The 20599-nt window shown below is 37.6% G+C and overlaps 1 protein-coding gene across 1 annotated transcript in view; it reads right to left on the reverse strand.

Moving 5' to 3' along the window:
* Window positions 1-8110: 8110 nt before the first annotated feature.
* Window positions 8111-20599, reverse strand: part of MED30 (mediator complex subunit 30) — a 35477-nt gene continuing 22988 nt past the window's right edge. Inside the window, exon 4 of the mRNA XM_036738444.1 lies at window positions 8111-8650. Within this exon, the coding sequence (XP_036594339.1) occupies window positions 8555-8650 (96 nt within the window). The 3' untranslated portion in view covers window positions 8111-8554. The remainder of the gene's footprint in view (window positions 8651-20599) is intronic.

Raw genomic sequence — 20599 nt, forward strand, 5'->3', positions numbered from 1 at the left:
CCTCCCCCCATATCTAGTCTGTTGCAAAGTCTTGTCAATTTTACCTTCATAGAATCTTTAGTTTCCCTACCATGCTCTCCACTGACACTGTCATCACCTTAGGGTAGGCCCTCATGACCTCATGTCTGGACTATTGCAGTAGACTGCTGGTTGGTCTCCCTGACTCAAGTGTCTACTCATTCCAATCCAACTTCCACTTTGCTGTCAAATCAATCTTTCTAAAGTACAGTTCTGACTGTCTCACCACTTCCACCATTCAATACACTTCAGTCACTCTGTATCACCTCCAGGATCAAATATAAAATCTTTTGGCACTCAAAGTCCTTCAGAACCTGGCCCCCTCCTACCTTTCTAGTCTTCTTATAAACCTTGTTAGCCCCTCCCATGTCATCCCACTTACTCTGCGATCCAGAGACACTGGCCTCCTTGCGGTTCCTCCTACAAGACATGCTATGTCCCAACTCCCAATTCTGTGTATTTTCATTGGCTTGTCTATATCTGGCTTCCACGAGTCCTAAATAAAATCACATGTGCTGTGAAAAGTCCTTCTAGGTCCCCCTTAATATTAGTTCTTTTCCTCTTTATCTCCAATTTGTCTTATTTCTACATAGTTGTTTGCATGTTGTCTCCTCCATTAGACTTTCAGTTCCTTGGGACCAGATTGTCTTTTGCTTTATATTTAAAATCTCCTCTGCTTAGCATGGTATGTGCTTAATAAATACTTATTTACTGACTCTATTTTCTACATGAAGTCTTTCCTAGCCGCACCCCCCCCCCCATATCTATCCTCAAATTACCTTACTTTGTATATATTGCCTTTATATTTACATATGCACATGTTATTTCCTCCAATAGAATGTAAGCTCTTTGTGTTTCACTTTTCTATAGCTAAGTCCCAATTGGTATGGATAATGAATAGTGTGAAGTGGTTATGTTATTCAAATTAACACTATATAAAATTAAGATTATGTATAAAATATAGTCATTGGTTCTAGCCCAATGGAAATATGCAATGGAAATTTTTATGTTTTAAAATCTGTTTATCATGTAATAAAACAGCAAAAGATAAGAAAATGTATTTCTTTTTCAAACAATTATTTTTTTATTTAGTTTACAACACTCAGTTCCATAAGTTTCTGATTTCCAAATTTTCTCCCCCTCTCTCTTCTCCCCGCTCCCCCCAAGACAGCATGTAATATGATATGGGTTCTACATATACCTTCACATTAAATGTCTTTTCCAATAAATTGTAAAGAAGAATTATAACCAATGAAGTGAACCATGAGAAAGATATAACAAAACCAAAAATAAAATAAAATTTAAAAAAGAGAGAGCAAAAAATAAATAAATAAATGAATGAATGAATGAATGAATAAATAAAGATAAAAAAGAGAAAGCAAATACTTTGCTTCAATCTGCAATCAGAATCTGTAATTCTTTCTCTGTGTGGATACCCTTTTCCACCATGAGTCTTTTTGAGCTGTCTTAGAACCTTGCATTGTTGAGAAGAACCAAGTCTATCAAAGTTAGTCATCACAGAAGCAATGTGTCTGTGGTTGTGTATGATGTTCTCCTGGTTCTGCTCCCTTCACTCATCATCAGATCATATAATACTCTCCAGGTTCTTGTGAAGTCCATCTGCTCCTCATTTCTTATAGCATAATGGTATTCCATTACATTCATATACCACAATTTGTTAAGCCATTCCCCAATTGAAGGGCATCTCCTTGATTTCCAATTCTTTGCCACCACAAAAAGGGCTGCAATAAATATTTTTGTAAATACATGTCCTTTTTTCCCCTTGTATGATCTCTTTGGGATATAGCCATAGAAGTGGTATTGCTGGTTCAAAGGATATGCACACTTTTATAGCCCTTTGGGCATAGTTCCAAATTACTCTCCAGAATGGTTGCATCAGTTCTCAACTCTACCAACAATGCAATAATGTTCCAATTTTCCTACATCTTCACCAGCATTTATCATAGAAAATGTATTTCTCATTCAAGTTTATTATAAAGTAATAAAGAAAAAATTTTTGAATGAAAAATTACTGAATAGCATACCTAAAGATAAACCTGTACCATTATGACTAAATCATCATTGTTATTGGTTAAAATATTTTACCAGTTCATGCAAACTGAATTATCTTTTTTTTAAATCTTTGCACATATTCTGGGAGGGGCAGAGATCTTTATCCATATCTCAGCATATTTGCATGCCCACATTCTAACACAGGGAACAAAGTATAGTGGAATGAGCTGGGGCATTATCTTAAATCAGTACTGCTTTAAATGTGTTAATGTTGTCCTTGAAATATTTTTCAACAGCTGGTCTAAACTTCAAAAACCTGTCTTTGAAGACAGTTTTATTGACCCAGGCTTTCATATCTGACTAGTAAAGAACTGATATAGCTACTGAAGACTATAGTCTCTTGGAGCATGAAGATTTTGAGATGGAAAACCAAGCATTGGTTTTTGTCTTTCCCTTTATTTATTTTTCTTTTTCTGGAAATAGTATTTGTTTTCAATTACATGTAAACATAGTTTTCAACATTGACTTTTTACAAAATTTTGAGTTACAAATTGTTGCCCCTTCCCTTCCTCCCATCCCCCCACCCAACACAGCAGGCAGTCTGATATGGGTTATGCATGTACAATCATGTGAACATATTTCAACATTATTCATGTTGTGAAAGAAGAAACAAAACAAAAGGTAAAAGCCACTAAAAACAAAAAAGTGAAAATTGTATGCTTCAATAGTATTCAGACACCATAGTTCTTGCTCTAGATGTGGGTAACATTTTTCCATTATGAGCTTTTTTGAATTATCTTGGATTGTTGTGTTGCTGAGAAGCACTAAGTCAACCACAGTTGATCATTGCTATAATAAAATCCTGATTTGGCTCACTCCACTCAGCATCAGTTCATGTAAGTCTTTCTAGGTTTTTCTGGATCTACCTGCCCATCATTTCTTATAGCACGATAGTATTCCACTACACTCAAATACCACAACTTGTTCAGCCATTCTCCAATTGCTGGGCATCTCTCAAATTCCAATTCTTTTCCCCACATAGAAGGGGTGGGGCCAAGATGGCAGAGTAAAAGCAGGAACTTGTTTGAGCTCTCCCCCAAACCCCTCCAAATACCTGTAAAAAATGAATCTAAACAAATTCTAGAACAACAGAACCTACAAAATGACAGAGTGAAACAAATTTCCAGCCCAAGACAACCTGCAAGGTTGACAAAAACTGTCTATTGCACCAGTCTGAAAGAAGAGCACAGTCCAGTAAAGGCTGCACTGACTGGCACAGATGGGCCAGAGCAGGCCTCAGGGGACTGAATCACCGGCAGCTGTGGCAGTTTCCAGACTTCTTAAGCCACAAACACCAAAGACAACTTAGCAGGTCAGTAGGAAAGGTCTGTTGGACCTAGGTGAGGGAGGAGCACAGTTTGACCCCACCCCCAAGTTGGCAATGGCAGTAGCAGTGGCAGCCATGCCTGCTTCTGGAGCTCTCAGCCCATAGGACGGGGTTGGGGGGGATGGCGATCAAGTGGCTGATCAGAGGGGATCACAAGGATCTCTTTGCTGGCACTGAGGCAGGATTCTCTTGCTTTGCTTTGTATGAATGAATGAGAAAACATTTATTAAGCACTAGGGATACAAATACAAAAGCAAAGACAGTCCTTGACCTTGAATTATAATAGGGGAAACAACCCACATGTGAAGTGATGGCTGGGATGATGAGTGGGAGCCATAGAGGAGTAGATTGACAGATATCATCCAGGAACAACAGAAAAGTGGATTTGATAACAGTTTATGATATCAGGATTGGGTGGAGGTTGGTGGAGCTAAGCAGGAGAGAAAGGATTCAGGAAGAGACAGCTGGTGAAGATGTTGGGGAGGACATGTCTGGAGGGAAGAAAGTGAAGTATGGCTAGGGCTTTTCAGAAGTGTTTAGGGATAGGTAGTGATTAATGGGGAAGAGTGATTTGCTTCATTTAGAATTGTCTTAGGAAGATTCTGAAGATCACCTGGCAAGGTAAGGAACTGGACACTGAGGTTCTTTCTCAAACTCAACTGCCAAGCATTTAAACTCAAATCAGAGTGCAACTTTGATGAGCTGGCCACTGTTGAAATGCCAAATGTACATTTGCCTTATAAGATTATTTTACAGAAAACTCACACAAGGCAAGTACTCACATGGAAGAAGCAACACGAGGACTCTTCAGGTCGCTCTGAAGAACTTTAGAATCCATTGTAAGACATGGAAAACACTGGTATAGGACTGTCCTGAATGGCACGCCTGAATCAAAGAAAGTGCTGTACTCTATGAGCAAGGCAGAACTGCAGTAGCTCAAAATGAACACGAGATTCACAAATTTAGAAACATCTCCACTCCAAATGTACATATGGATTATTTGTGTCCATCCTGTGATATAGCCTTCTGAACTCATATTGGTCTGATCAGCCACAGTTGGACATATTGTACCTTGACCCCCAAAGAGTGATGTCATTTTGGTCAGCTTTGAGTATGAAGGACAACCTTTCCATCACTGTCACATACTACAACTTGTTCAGATATTCCCCAATTCATGGGCATCCCTTTAATGTCCAATTCTTTGCCACAACAGAGTTGTTATATTTTTGTACACGTATGTCCTTTTTCTTTTTCCTTTCTTTCTCCCCCCACCTCCCAATCTCTCTCTCATGGCAGTCCAATAATTCTTAAATTATCTCTTCTCAATCTATTTTCTACGGCAACTATTTTTCAGGTATTTCATAATTTCTTCTATATTTTCATTCTTTTGATTTTATTGTTTCTTGATGTTTCATGGAGTCATGAGCTTCTACTTGCCCAATTTTAATTTTTAAGAAATGATTTTCTTCAGTGAGCTTTTTTATATTCTTTCCTCTTTTGGCCAATTCTGCTATTTAAGGAGTTCTTTTTAGTGGATTTTTATCTCTTTTACCATTTGGTCATTTTTTTATAAAAGTTAATTTATTTTTAGTTTTCAACATTCAGTTCCACAAGCTTTTGAGTTTTAAATTATCTCCACCTTCCTCCCCTCCCCCATCCCAAGATGGTGTGCAATCTGATATAGGCTCTACATATACATTCATATTAAACATATTTTCACATTAGTCATGTTGTAAAGAAGAATTAGAACCAATGGGATGAACCACAAGAAAGAACAATACAAAAGAAAAAGAGAGCAAATAGTATGCTTCACAGACTCCATATTTCTTTCTCTGGATGTGCATAGCATTTTCCCATCAAGAGCCTTTTGGAATTGTCTTAGAACCTTGCATTGCTGAGAAGAGCCAAGTCTATCAAAGTTAGTCATTGTACAATGTGGCTGTAACTCTACAATGTTCTCCTAATTCTGCTCACCTCACTTAGCATCAGTTCATAGAGGTCTTTCCAGGTTTTTCTGAAGTCTACCTGCTCATCATTTCTTATAGCACAATAGTATTCCATTATATTCATATACCACAACTTGTTCATCCATTCCCCAATTAATAGATATCCCTACAATTTCTAATTTTTTGCCACCCCCAAAAAAGCTGCTATAATTATTTTTGTACATATGGGCCCTTTTCCCATTTTAATGATCTCTTTAGGACACAGCCTTAGAAGTGGTATTGCTGGGTCAAAAGGTATGTACATTTTTATAGCCCTCTGGGCATAGTTCCAAACTACTCTCCAAAATGGTTGGATCAGTTCATAATTCCACCAATAATGCATTAGTGTTCCAATTTTCCCATATCTCCAGCATTTATAATTTTCTTGTTTTGTTATGGTAGTCGATCTGATAGGTGTGATGTGGTAACTAAGAGTTGCTCTGATTTGCATTTCTCTAATCAATAGTGATTCAAAGCATTTTTTCATATGACTATGGATAACTTTAATGTCTTCCTCTGAAGACTATTCATATCATTTAACCATTTATCAAGTGGGGAATGACTTGTATTCTTACAAATTTGACTCAGTTCTCTATATATTTTAGAAATGAAGCCTTTATCAGAGATACTGGTTGTAAAAATTCTCTCCTAATTTTCTGCTTCCCTCCTAATATTGGTTGCATTGGCTTTGTTTGTGCAAAACCTTTTCAATTTAATGTCATCAAAATTATCCATTTTGCATTTCATAATGTTCTCTGTCTCTTGTTTGGTCATAAATTCTTCTGTTCTCCATAAATCTGACAGGTAAACTTCCTTGCTTCTCCCAGTTTGCTTATCGTATCAGCTTTTATATCTAAATCATGTACCCATTTTGACTTTATTTTGGTATATGGTGTAAGACACTGGTCTATGCCTAGTTTCTGCTGTACTATTTTTGAATTTTCCCAGCAGTTTTTTGTCAAATAGTGAGTTTTTATCTCAGAAGCTGTGGTCTTTGGGTTTATCAAAACAATTTTCTTTTTTAAGGTGTTATTTTTTCCACTATTTCTTGCACCTCTTTTACCAAGCAGTTAATTCTCACATTCTAATTTTCTACCATCACCTTTCTTTCCCCAATTTTTCCTCTACTCTTTTTATTTTTAAAATATTTTTGAGCTCTTCCATGTATTCTTGTTGGGCTAGTGTCCAATGCACTTTTTTTTTCTTTTGAGGCTTTACTTGTAGCTGTTTTGAGATTGTTTTCTTAATTCATGTTAATCTTCCTCGTCATCATGGTGTAAAGGCAATCAGTGAATGGAAGATCTTCTCCGCCCATTTGAGTGGGCTTCTGGGGCCGGGCTCTCAGGGTCCTGGGGGGAGTGGCTAGGACTGGAGCCAATGGAAGCCTGTGGTGGGAGGAGCTTGCTGAATGGTTGGAGCACAGCTAAGAGGCAGTTGGCAAGAGCTGAAGGGGAGAGGAAGCAGTCAGATAGCTGGAACAGAGCTCGGAGACTGCAGCGGAAGCAGCAGAAGTGGTGGCGACGGTGGCAGGTGCTACAAAAAGGCAGGACTGACCCTTGTGGGGACTGGAGAGTGCTGCAGGGGCTTGAGGCCAGTGGGTGGTCTTGCTGGAGGGCCCTAGCATTGGTGGGGAGCACCAGTATGGCTTGGCTTGCTGCCGTAATGTTTTTCTGTGGCCTCCTGGTCACTATTGTGAGATGGGCATACTGGTCTTGGAAGGTTCTTACCAGGATGTCAAACAGGGGACACTGGTCCATGGGTCTGCTACTTTTGAGTTTCAATAAATGCTTCAACTCCTCTGCCTTCTACTTAAAGAATTCCTTATATCCTGCGATTCTGGACCACTCGGGCATATTCATGGTTATCTTTGAAGTCATGAATTCTGCCTTACTGATATACATGGTAGCTTTTTTGTTGTTTGCTCATTTTCCAGCCTATTTCTTGATTTTTAACTTCATGTTAAAGTCAGGCTCTGCTCCTGGGGTGAAGGGGACGCTGTTCCAAGTTTAAGACTTTAAGTTTATGATCCCTACTGAATCTTATTAGATTCAGTCCAAATGCATATCCACCGGGCTACATCTTTTCAAGAGTCTCTCAGCCAGGATGTTAATTATCCTTCCTAGCCTTTTGTCACATGCAGATTTGATAAATATGCCATTTATGCTTCTAACCAAGTCATTAATAAAAGTACTTAATAGCATAGAGTCCAGCAAAGATCCTTGAGGCACTTCATTTCCTGCCACATCTAGTAAAGTTACATTTAGGCCGTTCCACTGTAAAACTGACTACACAGCATTGACTATAACACTGTCAAAAGAGGAAATAAGGTTAGTCTGGTATGACCTATTCTTTATGAAACCACTCATATTCTTTGTAAACATTTCCTTTTCTGGGTTCACCAAGCCACATAAAGTCCACAAAAACCAGATAATTTCCATGTCAAAAGAAAAGCTAAATTCAACTTAACATGTTTAGGTACTTGAGGACAAATGGTCTTAAATGTACACTAACATCCCCCATCCCTTTCTGTTCAATAAAAGATCAACTAAATATTATGAAGGTCCGTTATTTCATATAATGGTAGTCCTGAACAAACTGTTTGGATACATTGGCAGCCTCCCCATAGAAATTACAATGTATTTACATTTATGCTAATTTGCAAGTTTAAGTGTTTATATATTTACACACACATACACACAGAGGAATTAATAGCTTAAACTATTTTTTTTTTAATTTAGAAATAAGGAATAGACTTTTTAAGTTATTTGAATATAACATATTAACAAATGGTTACTAAATTAATCTTTTCAATATAAGATAACAAAATCAAGAAAAACAATTCAAGAAAAATAAACTTAATAATGAAAGTTTAAACCTAAAAAATTATGCTTTCACATGATTGCTGAATTATAGAAAACTAACAAAAATTAAGAGCTGTCAATAAGTTACTATACTTAACAGAGAGATGTTATACTGCTTACTAAACTATGAAGCATATATTTAATGTATATTTGCGATAATGGAACAAAAATTTAAATAAATTTTTGCAACATTGCGACGAAGGCAAATAAGCTACTGTTAAAAAAAAAAATCAAAGCCAAAGAGAATAAAATAGCTATGCAAGTTATAAAGTACAAATTTAAAAATCAGTTCAGTTCCTCATTGCCAACATGGCATTTATGTCCCAGATGAGATTCCGTAATTGGTCCATAATTTGTTTCAGCTGTTGATTCTTCTGTTTGAGTTTCTGTAGAAAAGAAAGAAAAAGTTTATCAGAAATGTTTGATGAATATATTAACTTATGATATTAATTTAACTAGAGTGACAAGGATGACTATGATAATATATACAATGGATGCCATATAACACAGTCATGCAGCTAGGTGAATTGACATTTAATTTTTTGTGGGGGAAAAATGAAACATAGCACCTGATATAATTAATGAAACTATGAGCAACTAACTGTAGCCCCCAATATTTCTTAAAACTAAGCATGTTCTAATGACAGCAACATAAAGTTGAGACAGTTAACATAATGGTTTTCATCAATTAAGAGTTACTAAATGCCTTCAGTGTGTACAATATGGCAATTATCTATACTCACATGTTTTCCCTTCTAGAAAGTGGGATAAAACTAGCAGCCTTGGTTTTTACTAGGCCAATAACTTACTTCTAGGGCACTTAAAGTCGCTGGGCTTCCCTTATATCTAATCAATTAAGGATTAGTTCAATGCAAGCATTTATTAGGCTGGAGTATTATCATTTACAATAGTCTAGTAATTCATTGCATTGTTTTTTGTGTAGGCTGTTAATTTTTTTCATTGGGAAGAGTCAACTCCTGATGAGGACATTCTACCCACTGCAGATCAGCAGTTATATTACAAGTGACAGTTCTGATTCACCTGCAACTTTTCAAGGTGAAGAAGCTTGTCCTTGGCCATGGAACCAGCCAGGGGTCTGAGGCAGAACTGATACTCAAGAGTTTCCTGACTTCAGAGCCAGTCCTCTGTTATGCAAAACTGACACTCACACTTTTCACCTTTAAAAAAGTTTTTACTATCAACTGATACTGACTTAAATAGAACAGGATATGAATGACACATCATTCTTTCCTAACACCTTACTTTTTAAATACTTAGATCTACGGTTTCAATTATGTGGGTATTCCCTACACTGGTGCTTCCTCATCCTGTGGAATTCTTGTCTATACTTTTCCGATTATCCCTCCTCTTTTCCTCCCCACCTTCCACCCTCCAAGGATCCACTCAACACTGGAAGCCTTCTTCTCGGTCTTGCAATATGCCTGGAGCACTGATGGAACACATGGGTTACTCATCGGCTATCCCTGATCAACCCAACCTCTTTTCTAACAAGGTATTTCTTCTACGATATCTCGTACACGACTTTCTGAATACAGGTTATCACTGGAAATAGGCTGTATGTCTCTTTGGGGCCATCTACAACTTTAATTCCTCAAAGACTGAGTATCTCTGCAACTACAAAGGACTATCTGAATCTGGAGAATATTTAAAAGTATGCATATGCATACAACATGAAGCAGCTAAGAATTATGAAAAGCTCTGTTCAATCCACTCCCTCCTCCTCAATTCTAGGCCTGATTCATTATCCATCTGTACCACCTATCCCTAGTGGATACATATATTGAGATACAAACTCAGTGGATTGACCATTTGCCAATATGTTATAATCTGAGAAATAGACATTTTCTTCTTATTCTGTTTTTCCTATTTAGATGATTAGGCTGCTTTTCTTTTGAATCATCATCAATCTCACTGCAGAAGCCCTCTAAAATTCTGGAACTTGATGCAATCAGTACATTATCACCTACAAACAGGATTAACATGCAGGATCTCATGGTGATGAACACCTTTGGTAAAAATATTCCTCCCTGTTTTAGGCTTCATTTGATACTAACAGTCACTGAACAGTTTCCTTTCTGATTACATTTGTTGTGGAATCTTAATATAAACATGAGATACTAAAAGGAGGAGACTTTTTAAGGTTAGTTGTTTGTATTGCCAAATGCTCTTTTGTCATCAGTAAACAATAAATCTAAAAGAATCTTATTTTCTCTGGAGCTTTTTATCAAATGTGGGGCTAAAAACCTCATCTACTATAGATAACCATTTACAAAAGTCTCCCTTTGCATATTTTTATCCAGTATATTCTTGGTACACTTACAGTTAATTCTCAGAAACAGTTGTATAAACCTGAGGAAGAAGGCAGAAACATAAACCTGACAGAGTAGAGAACTGGAAGAAGTGGGTTCAAGTCCTCACTCTATAAGAAAGGTAGGTCAACACTGATGATGCTCTCTTGAGGAATCCTCACTGCACACCTCATTTATATTATTTCAACTACTAGGCCAGTACCTTCGAAGACACATTCTCTTAGGCACAATTGTGAAAATCTGAATGTGCTTCTCTTTCTTATAAAGAAATATTTTTATAACTCAAAATAAAATCATTTTTATTTATAACATGGACAAGAATTTAAGCTAGAGGCATCCAGATGTATAACATTAAATGTATAAATTCATCGTGTCAATCAACTACTAAGATATGTGTTCATCTCTATACTCTTAAATGATTAAAATCTTTGAGGTGCTAGCTTAAAAAGTTACCATTGCTACCAATAAACATTTTTTGATAGAGTGATCCCATCAGGAGCCACAGAAAGTTGACAGTCAATTGTAAGAAAAGGGCAGCTTTCCAGGGAAAATACCCACAGTGATATAAATGTCAGTGTTGGCTTCAGTAAAACTTGAATTGTGTTCAGAATATTATGTTTCACAAAGAATTACCACCTATATTATAGTCTAGTGATGAGTTTTTAAACAAGCATAATAAAAACTATCTTCCACAAGAGTAAACTAACATTCTGTTCACTCCCAAAGAAAAAGGTATTTAGGTTACATTTAAGAAGATACCTTAATTTCTGGCTTTCAAGAATGCTGTCAGTTGGCGGGGCCAAGATAGTGGCTGGAAAGCAGGGACTTGTGTGAGCTCCCCCCCAGGTCCCTCCAAAAACCTATAAAAAATGGCTCTGAACAAATTCTAGAGCTGCAGAACCCATGAAATAACAGAGGGAAGCAGGGCTCCAGTCCAGGAAAGCCTGGATGGTCGCGGCGAAGGGTCTATTGCATGGAGTTGGGAGCGGAGCAGAGTAGAGCCCAGTGTGGGCTGTGCCAGGAACAACCAGACCGGGAGCCAGGCAGAACAGACCACAGTGCCCGGAATCAGTGAGCTGTGGCAGTTACCAGAGTTCTCAACCCACAAACACCAAAGGCAACAGAAAAGGTTAGTGGGAAAAGCTGCAGGGACAGAGTAAAAGGAGTTCGCGGTTCAGCCACCACTCCCGGGGCAGCAGAGGTGGTGCAGCTCTGAGGACAGAACTATAGCTATAGTTGCTTCTGGCCCCAGGCCCACCTGGTGGGGGGAATTAAGTGGTGGATCAGAGCAGGAGTACAGAGCCTGCGGAAGATCTGAGTCCAGCCTGGTTTGGGGGTTCTTGGGGAAGGAGGAGTGCTGGTGTGGCAGAGCTGGCGCATCCCCCCAAGCTTGGAACATAGTACTCTTTATTCTACAAGCAGTCATACCACAGTGAAAAACTTAAGGGTCAAGTAAGTCGGCTGGGAACATGGCCAGGCAGCAAAAACGCACCCAGATTCGGTCTCAGACTTTGGAATCTTTCTTTGGTGACAAAGAACAACAAAACGTACAGCCAGAAAAAGTCAACAAAGTCAAAGAGCCTACAACAAAAGCCTCCAAGAAAAACATGAACTGGTTTCAGGCCATGGAAGAGCTCAAAAAGGATTTGGAAAAGCAAGTTAGAGAAGTAGAGGAAAAATTGGGAAGATAAATGAGAAGGATGCGAGAAAACCATGAAAAACAAGTCAATGACTTGCTAAAGGAGACCCAAAAAAATACTGAAGAAAATAACACCTTAAAAAATAGACTAACTCAAATGGCAAAAGAGCTCCAAGAAGCCAATGAGGAGAAGAATGCCTTGAAAGGCAGAATTAGCCAAATGGAAAAGGAGGTCCAAAAGACCACTGAAGAAAATACTACCTTAAAAATTAGATTGGAGCAAGTGAAAGCTAGTGACTTTATGAGAAACCAAGGTATTGTAAAACAGAAGCAAAGGAATGAAAGAACGGAAGACAATGTGAAATATCTCATTGGAAAAACCAGTGACCTGGAAAATAGATCCAGGAGAGATAATTTAAAAATTATTGGACTACTTGAAAGCCATGATCAAAAAAAGAGCCTAGATATCATCTTTCAAGAAATTATCAAGAACTGCGCTGATATTCTAGAGCCAGAGGGTAAAATAGAAATTGAAAGAATCCACCGATTGCCTCTTGAAAAAGATCCCAAAAAGAAAACTCCTAGGAATATTGTTGCCAAATTCCAGAGCTCCCAGATCAAGGAGAAAATACTGCAAGCAGCCAGAAAGAAACAATTTGAGTATTGTGGAAACACAATCAGAATAACCGAAGATCTAGCAGCTTCTACATTAAGGGATCAAAGCTTGGAATATGATATTCCGGAGGTCAATGGAGCTAGGATTAAAACCAAGAATCACCTACCCAGCAAAACTGAGTATCATGCTCCAAGGCAAAATATGGACTTTCAAAAAAAAATAGAGGACTTTCAAGTTTTCTCAGTGAAAAGACCAGAGCTGAATAGAAAATTTGACTTTCAAACACAAGAATCAAGACAAGCATGAAAAGGTAAACAAGAGATATCATAAGGGACTTACTAAAGTTGAACTGTTTTTTTACATTCCTACATGGAAAGATGATGTGTATAATTCATGAGACCTCAGTATTAGGGTAGCTGAAGGTTATATACATATACATATGTACATGTACATATACATATATATACACATATATACATATACATATATGTATATATATGTATATATATGTGTGTGTATATATATATATACACATATGGAAAGAGAGAGAGAGAGAGCGCGAGCACAGGGTGTGTTGAATATGAAGGGATGATATCTAAAAAAAATCAAATTAAGGGATGAGAGAGGAATATATTGAGAGAGGGAGAAAGGGAGAGATAGAATGGGGTAAATTATCTCACATAAAAGTGGCAAGAAAAAGCAGTTCTGTTGGGAAGGAAGAGGGGGCAGGTGAGGGGGAATGAATGAATCTTGCTCTCATCGGATTTGACCTGAGGAGGGAATAACATACACACTCAATTGGGTATCTTACCCCACAGGAAAGAAGGAGGAAGAAGATAAAAAAGGGGGATGACAGAAGGGAGGGTAGATGGGGGAGGAGGTAATCAAAAGCAAACACTTTTGAAAAGGGACAGGGTCAAGGGAGAAAATTGGATAAAGGGGGATAGGATAGGAAGGGCAAAATATAGTTAGTCTTTCATAACATGAGTATTGTGGAAGGGTTTTGCATAATGATACACATGTGGCCTATGTTGAATTGCTTGCCTTCTTAGGGAGGGTGGGTGGGGAGGGAAGAGGGGAGAGAATTTGGAACTCAAAGTTTTAAAAGCATATTTTCAAAAAAAAAGTGCATGCAACTAGGAAATAAGATATACAGGCAATGGGGCATAGAAATCTATCTTGCCCTACAACAAAGGGACAATGGGATGGGGGCGGGGAGTGGGGTGACAGAAGGGAGGGCTGACTGGGTAATGGGGCAATCAGAATATATGCCACCTTGGAGTGGCGGGAAGGGTAGAAATGTGGAGAAAATTTGTAATTCAAACTCTTGTGAAAATCAATGCTGAAAACTAAAAATATTAAATAAATAAATAATGATTAAAAAAAAGAATGCTGTCTGTTATGGTGAATGAGAGGGGAAAGAGCACTGGGAGTCAGGAACTCTAGGTTTTAAACCTGGTTCTGCCACTTTAGACTGAGCAAGTCACTCAAGTACTTCAAGCTTCAGTTTCCTCATCCATGAGATGGGAATAAAAACGGCTTGGTCTCGCTCAGAGTTGTTATAAGGATAAAAGATAATTTTGTGAGCGCACTTTTATAAAATTAAAGCACCATACAGAGTAAAACATTATTGTTACAAGTTAAATAAAACTTTACATACTTACTGTCAGTTATTTTATTATGAATCACATGATACTGCCCCTGGATCACTGGAGTACTTCATACCTCTTATGTTATACCTTATAATTCTTGGTCTACATATTTTATCTCCCTCACTGTACTGTAAGTTCCAAAAGAACAGGGATTGACTTTTTTGTATCCCTCCCATTGCACACAGATTACACACAGTAGGTGCTAATAAACATATATTGAATTATTAATAACATCTGACTTTTTTTTTTAAAATGCTTTACAAACCTTACCTCATTAAATCTACAGAAAGATCCTGAGAAGTATTATTTACTAGCTCATGGTCCCACAATTATTAAGTGTTATGGGTAGGAATCAAACCCATTTCACTCTTGACTTCAGGTCCCCCACTCTTAAACATGAATGCAATTGTAACGTCAGCAAAGAATATATTTCTTGACCAAATGGATCATCCAAAAGAGTACTGAAGCTGGAGGACCCGAAATCAAACCATGAATCTGATATTTACAAATTACATGACTAGAGGTGAATTCCTTACTTTCTCTGAGACTCTGTTTCCTCACCTATAAAATGGGAATAATAATATTTGCACTGCTTACTTCATAGAATTGTGAGGGAAGGTATCTGGAAAAACATTAAGTACCAAATAAATAGATACTGTTATTACTGGCTACAGATACTGAAACATGCCCTACTAATTGTCCCAATCATGGATGTCGACATTTCAGATCACCTAATGATATAGTGTCCTGGTGGGGAAAAAAACAAAACAAACAAACAAACAAACAAAAACTTACACCCTTATATAGGAGGGGGACTGCTCCACTGTAATACCGCTGGTATAAGGAATTCCCTGGTGAGGAAGATCCCTGTACCAGTTCAGGCAGTACCTCCTCTGCAGCCTCTAGTCTTACAGAGTTGCCTGGGGCACTGAGAATTTAAGTGACTTACTCAGGAACACACATCAAGTATGCATCAGAAGCAGGACTTTTGACACAGGTCTTTCCTGGCTTTGAGGTCAATGATGTATCTGCTTCTACAACCTGCCTCTTTCTATATAAACATATGAAGGCAAAGCTTTAATATAATTAAGGCAAAAAGTCTATCGTAGAAATATTTAAATTTATTCCGTAGTTATTGACACATTTTTAAGTATATATCTTGACAGTTTTAGACTTGTCAGCCACACTGTCAGAAATAAAACCAAAATACTAGGATGCAGAAAAATAAGCCTTACAATGACAGACAGAAAAATGTTAATTTAAAATCAGATAACATGAAAGAATCCATGAGAAAATGGTGGAATATTTTCCAAATACTGTAATATAATAGCTTCTATTATTGTGAAAGTGAGTTTGTCTTAGAAATATCTTCCTAAAAAGCTTATTTGACAAATACTGTACAATAGCCAAGAGTTTACATCTGTCTACTCACTGTAACAACAATGCTGCTTGTGGCTGCTGTGGAGGTGTAAAGCCAGTAACACCAGCACAGAGGAGGGCTGCTAGCACAGGTTCTTTGATCTGCTTTTCTAAGGAAAGCAACTTTAAGGGATTAACAATCTCACTTTAATTAAACATACATATATCATTCACTTAGTTCAGGGGAGAAAGTCAACACCCTGAACTTCAGAACAAATACAAACAGAAAACATAAACAGAGCAAAATAACACAAATCAGCAGGCTTCTATCTATTCATAGTAATACATACACAGTTACCAGAGGGAGAAACACCAACATCTGGGTGCTTCTTTTCAAAGCTGGGAGGGCTCCGTGACCCAGTCTCATCTAGTCAAATCACAGGACACTCTTCCAGTGACAGAGCCCCAGAACTTATATACCCCTTCAGGGTCAGAGGGCATCATAACCATGTGACTCAAACTCATGTGACCTAAGCCTTGCTAGGCTTACAAAGGTCATCAAAGACTCTTGATCCAATCAAAGACTTTTGATTGAAACAAAGGCAAGACTCATCAAAGGGACTTGACTGCTTTAGTGTTGAGAAGCACTCAAACAAAAGACAACAAAAAAATCCACTTTGTTTGCCATTACATTTGAAAGGCAAGACTCATCTAAGGTACTCGACTGCTTTAGTGCTGAGCATTCCTCAAGGAAAAATAAAGGCAAAAAGTACCACCCTGATTACCATTACACTCACCTGTGCTTAATCCTCAGAAGTGTGAAGCCTCTTTCTCCCTCAAAAATTAACCTCTACTCTTCCTATTTTGCTCCTGTATTTATATCCTAAAGGAAGCTCCCTGCAATAAGCGACATCTTCTGTTGGGGTAGAGATAGAGCCATTGTAAATTCACCTCCTTCCCTAAGCCAAAAAGAGAATCAATCACAATCCCTAAAATTTCCCTTTCACAAGCCCCTGGAGAAGGTTTCAGGGCATACAACCTCATGCTCTCCACACTTTCCAGCTTATCACCTTGGAAGCTCTATCCAAGCATATAGCACAGAGCCATATACACATTAAGCAAAATGAACAACACAGGGAACCATTTTTAAAACCCAAATAAGAGGGCTACTGTTTTAAAGAGTTTGTTTAAAATGTGGGACCCATGTTGTTCCCTGAAAATCAGGACTGCTTATACTTGTGCAATTTATAGGAAGATATTTCTTCAATAAACAGATATCTCCCTAATAATGTGAAGGATACTTCGAAGCAGCTGAAGTAGAAGAGCAATTTTTAAAATTGTCTTGGAAACTTATCTACCCTAAACTAAGCATTACATTATCCTATGAGCAGTCTCTCCAAATCTGTGGGATTAAATCTGAAAATCCCCAGAACAATTCAAATACTCATCACTGGTAGTTCCATCAGATTGGCTTGAAACAACCTTTTGGAAACTCTATGAATGAAATGTGCAAGAGAACTTTCTCTGTAGCCTAGGATATTCCAGATGACATTTTAGCATAAAGACAACAACAATAACAAAACATTAGGCTTTGGGGTGATTTGGAAAGAGAAGATAATCTATTTGATTATTCTACCCTACAGAGTCTACATTAAAACATTATACAAATTAATATATATGTGCAATACTTATTTGTAACCCTAAAGGGAAATGGGCAGCAAGCTTCAAAATCTGAACTACTGATCTTCCTCAATATGGCTTTCATGGCAATTTAACTTTCATGAAAGAAAAACAAATAACTCTACAATCTGACTCAGAAAGATGCATGTATCTACTTTAGTCTACTGGTACAAAGAATAAAATGGAATGCAGCTCATGACAATTGCAAACATGTAAAACATCAAAATATTTTGTGGAAAAACAAAATGCCTATTTTGAGTCTTTAATTATCCTAATGTATAATATGTGTTTTAATTACACAGCATAAACGAACCAAGGAGAATTAGATAAAGCATTGTCATTTATTTGGAGAACTCAATTGTTAATGAAGGCTGATAACTTATCCCCACAGAGATCTATACTATAGAGTGACATGAATGAAATCATCTTTTTTCACAAAGTTCTTTTCAGGACTTTTGAAATATTTTCAAAATGTTTCAAAAACTCTACTATGGCTTGAGTCAGAATTTTAGAGTTGGAAGATATCACAGTGGCCATCTAGTCCAGGCCATACTTGAAAGAAATCCTTAGTGCAACATACATGACAAATGCTTATTCAGTTTCTGCTAAAAGACCTCCACTAAAGGAGAATCTACCACTTCCTAGGTTAGTTCTTTCCATCAAATTGTTAAAAAAAAGTTTTGTTTTTACTGCTCCTAATTCTGCCTTCTGGAATGACCTAATCCCTCTTTCTCAAAATAGCCCTTTAATATTTTGTCATATTTGGAAGACAACTACCATATTCCCACCCCAGTCTTTTCTTCTCTAGAATTTTCTAGTGAAAAGGCTTGGGCTTTAATCATGGCTTTGCTACTAACTATATGTAAGCAGATTATCCCATGAGCAGTCCCCCTAAATCTGCAATAAATTAAATCAGAAACTCTTTCAGAAGAATCCAGTTCTCCTTCTCCTTCCTCTTCTTCATCATCATCATCATCATCATCATCATCATCATCATCATCATCACAGTTTGCATTTAAATAACACTTCACTAACAGAGACTGGCTTGCAATGGGTACTCTTTGGCCCTCAGTTCTTTCATTTGTAAAATGAGGAGGTTTAAGGTCCCTTTCAACTCACAATCCTAGATCCAACCCTACTCTAAGTTTGTTTTTTTTTTCCTATAGTGAAATGAAGTACAGTGAAATTTTGGCACATCATACAATTTCATATAACATACAGATACTGCTATGTAGTAACTGTATATAAAGTAGGCTGAATGCATGGTCTAGATTTGGTCTAGAATTTTGATCTAGATCAGAATTTTTGATAAGATAATGACTGGAGGTGAGTGTTCCAGTGAGCACTACACCTGCTCTCTCAAGGAGCGTAATAAAATGCCTTCCTCTGCCTAAAAAAAAAAAGAAAAAAAGAAAAAAGATAATGACTGGAAATTGAACCTCAAATCCATGAAGTCTCTGTCATAATAGAAACCAATAAACCAACACTTCCTACAGTTACTGAGCATGACAATAAACTTTTGGATGAGTATAACATACAAGAGCTAGTCTTTCTATTTGCTTTTTTCTATGGTGTCAAACCAGTTCAGAATTGGTTGCCCCCTGCCCACAGACCCATATTTTACTTCTGATACATCATTTCCTTAGAAATGGATCATTCCAACTATTGCTATTCCCCTTCTCATTTTTGTAATAATTTGTATAAACTGATGGAGCTTAAGAAAAAGAAGTGAAGGAAAGTAGAGAGGGGAACATAGCAACAGGAGGGAGGAAAAGGGGTAGAGATAAAATAAAGATTACCAATTTCCAGGTTGAAAGGACTCTGCAGTCTTCTAGTATAGTGCAACTCCCCTTATTTTCCAGATGAGGAAGCCTGAAGCCTAGAGAGGTTAACAGACTTGTCCAAGGTTACAAAGATAAGTGACTGAGCTAGGATTTGGAAGTAGGCCAACTTGTATTCAAACAAGAATCCTGTCTACCGTATTCCTAAAGAAAGGACATCCAGTTTTTCTTTAATAGCCTCAAGTTCAGGGGACCCACTACCTTTCAAAGCAGCCCTTTCTATTTGTAGAAAACTCTAATTGCTAAGGAAAAAATGTCATTATACTGAGCTTAAATCTATCCCTACAATTTGCACATATCTATGGGATTCAGAACTGTATAGAAGAAAAAATATATATAGAAGAAAAAAATATATATGTGTATATATATGCTCTACCCATTGTGCCATCTAGCTTCTGCTGAATGAAAGGTAAGGAGGGGTTGTGTTCTGAAAAAAAAAAAATTGGCTATACAGAAATTGTGCACTTTAGGCCAAGTTGCAAAAGCTTAGCACTGAATGGAGAAAAGCCATAAAATAAATTAATATTTTAGAGTCATCATTATCTTTTCCCCCTAAACATTTCCTTCTCCCTACCTTCTCTACTATTTTAGAGGGCAACACCATCCTCTCAGTTCCTCAGGTTCCCAAACTAGGAGTCATCTTGAATTCTTCACTATTTCTCACCCCTCATATACATAAGTGCTTGCCAAGGGCTGACATTTTCATCTTTGTAACACTGCTGAAACACACCCCCTTCTCCTGTGACACTGACATCAATCTAGTATGTGTAGGTCCTCATCACTTCACACCTTGGCTGCTGTAATAGTCTGATGGTGGGTCTACCTGCCTCAACTCTCTCCCCCTTTAAATCCATTCTCCACATAGACACTAAAGTGATTTTCCTAAAACACAGATCCAAGCATATCACCTCACTATTCAATAAACTCCTGTGGCTTCCTATTGCCTCCAGAAGCAAATACAAAATGCTCTTTCTCAATGCCCTTTATAATCTAGACCCCCTCCTACCTTTCCAGTCTTCTTACATTTTACTCCCCAACATATAATTCTTCGAGTCAGTGCCACTGATCTTCTGGCTATCCAACAAACAAGACACTCCATCTCTCACCTTCCAGAATTCTCTCTGGCTGACCTCTATGTCTGGAATTCCCTCTTTCCCCTGCTCCATCTACTGACCTCCCTGGCTTCCTCTAACTCCTAAAATCCTACCTTCAATAAGA

Source organism: Trichosurus vulpecula, chromosome 1, assembly GCF_011100635.1.
Source record: "Trichosurus vulpecula isolate mTriVul1 chromosome 1, mTriVul1.pri, whole genome shotgun sequence".
In the NCBI taxonomy this organism is placed as follows: Eukaryota; Metazoa; Chordata; class Mammalia; order Diprotodontia; family Phalangeridae; genus Trichosurus; species Trichosurus vulpecula.